The following is a 1,442-nucleotide window of genomic DNA, read 5'->3' as shown; positions in this document are numbered from 1 at the left end:
GTTTTAATAATTTCACAAATGTATGTATGTATCTTGTACTACAGAGACCAGTTTTAATAATTTCACAAATGTATGTATGTATCTTGTACTACAGAGACCAGTTTTAATAATTTCACAAATGTATGTATGTATCTTGTACTACAGAGACCAGTTTTAATAATTTCACAAATGTATGTATGTATCTTGTACTACAGAGACCAGTTTTAATAATTTCACAAATGTATGTATGTATCTTGTACTACAGAGACCAGTTTTAATAATTTCACAAATGTATGTATGTATCTTGTACTACAGAGACCAGTTTTAATAATTTCACAAATGTATGTATGTATCTTGTACTACAGAGACCAGTTTTAATAATTTCACAAATGTATGTATGTATCTTGTACTACAGAGACCAGTTTTAATAATTTCACAAATGTATGTATGTATCTTGTACTACAGAGACCTGTTTTAATAATCTCACAAATGTATGTATGTATCTTGTACTACTACAAGATAAACACTTGGCAGAGAAACTTACTTGGCTTCACATGAAATTTAAGATCCATTTTACTTCCCAGTGATTTACGGGATGCAGTCCAAGCTCTCAAAGCCACCTTACCGGGACCCTCCAGACACCCCATCAACACAGCCCGACGCCGCGAGGCGCTACCTCCTTCCGGCCCTTGTCGGCCCTGCGGACCTCCTGCCGCAGCGCGTCCATCTTCCGCACGGCCGCCTCCATCTCCTCCTCTCGGTCCCGCAGCTGCCGTGACACCTTCTGCTTCTGGGAGCGCAGCTCGGCCATGCGTTCGTTGAGCTCCGAGAACTCCTGCAGGGCCAGCTTCCGCTGCTGGTGGGCGTCTTTCAGCTCTCGGGCCTGGGACTTCAACCGCTCGGAAGCCTCGATCAATTGCTGAACACAAGGAGTTACAGGCTGTTTACATTTGCCTAACAAGGACCGGAAGGTGAGAAGCATCACCTGGTGCTGTGTCAAGGGTTTGAAGTGACAGCAAATGCTGGTGAAAAGCTGCAGCCTCAGCCTCGAAAACTGAGCTCCGCGGGAAGGCCCTCTGTCGGCCCCAGCACAGCCTGAAGGCCACCAGGGCCCAGGGAGCCCACGAGGTGCCCAAGCTCGCCTGGCTCAGGAATCCCGACCTCTCCCGTGTCATCACACCATCACAGAGGTGGATGAAGGCCTGCAAGTCTCCGACGTTTCCACGAACGCAACTGCACACTCCACGAAGCCATGCACTTTCCCACAGACGGGCCCGCCTACCTTGTGGAGGTCCTCCTTCTCCTGCCGCACCACGCGGTACTGCTTCTCCAGGCCCTTCAGCCGCTGCGCGGAATCCTCGTGCTCCTGGCGGAGAGTCACCGTGTCCTCAAGCTGCCGTTCCAGCCGACTGGAATCTGAGCGAAACAGGAAACAAGCCGGGATCCCTTACACGCGCGTGGCC

General features: G+C 49.0%; 1 protein-coding gene across 1 annotated transcript in view; it reads right to left on the bottom strand.

Moving 5' to 3' along the window:
• The window catches only part of CDC42BPB (CDC42 binding protein kinase beta (DMPK-like)), a 56,640-nt gene that overhangs the window by 29,562 nt on the left and 25,636 nt on the right, over positions 1-1,442 (bottom strand). The window contains exons 11-12 of the mRNA XM_010851414.1: positions 1,262-1,395; positions 656-898 (exon numbers count right to left, since the gene is read on the bottom strand). Coding sequence (XP_010849716.1) covers positions 656-898; positions 1,262-1,395 — 377 coding nt within the window. The remainder of the gene's footprint in view (positions 1-655; positions 899-1,261; positions 1,396-1,442) is intronic.

This window comes from Bison bison, unplaced genomic scaffold (assembly GCF_000754665.1).
Source record: "Bison bison bison isolate TAMUID 2011002044 unplaced genomic scaffold, Bison_UMD1.0 scf7180017864302, whole genome shotgun sequence".
Classification (NCBI taxonomy): domain Eukaryota; kingdom Metazoa; phylum Chordata; class Mammalia; order Artiodactyla; family Bovidae; genus Bison; species Bison bison.
The sequence above is the reverse complement of the archived record's forward strand: the minus strand, read 5'-3'. Positions and strand labels throughout refer to the sequence as shown.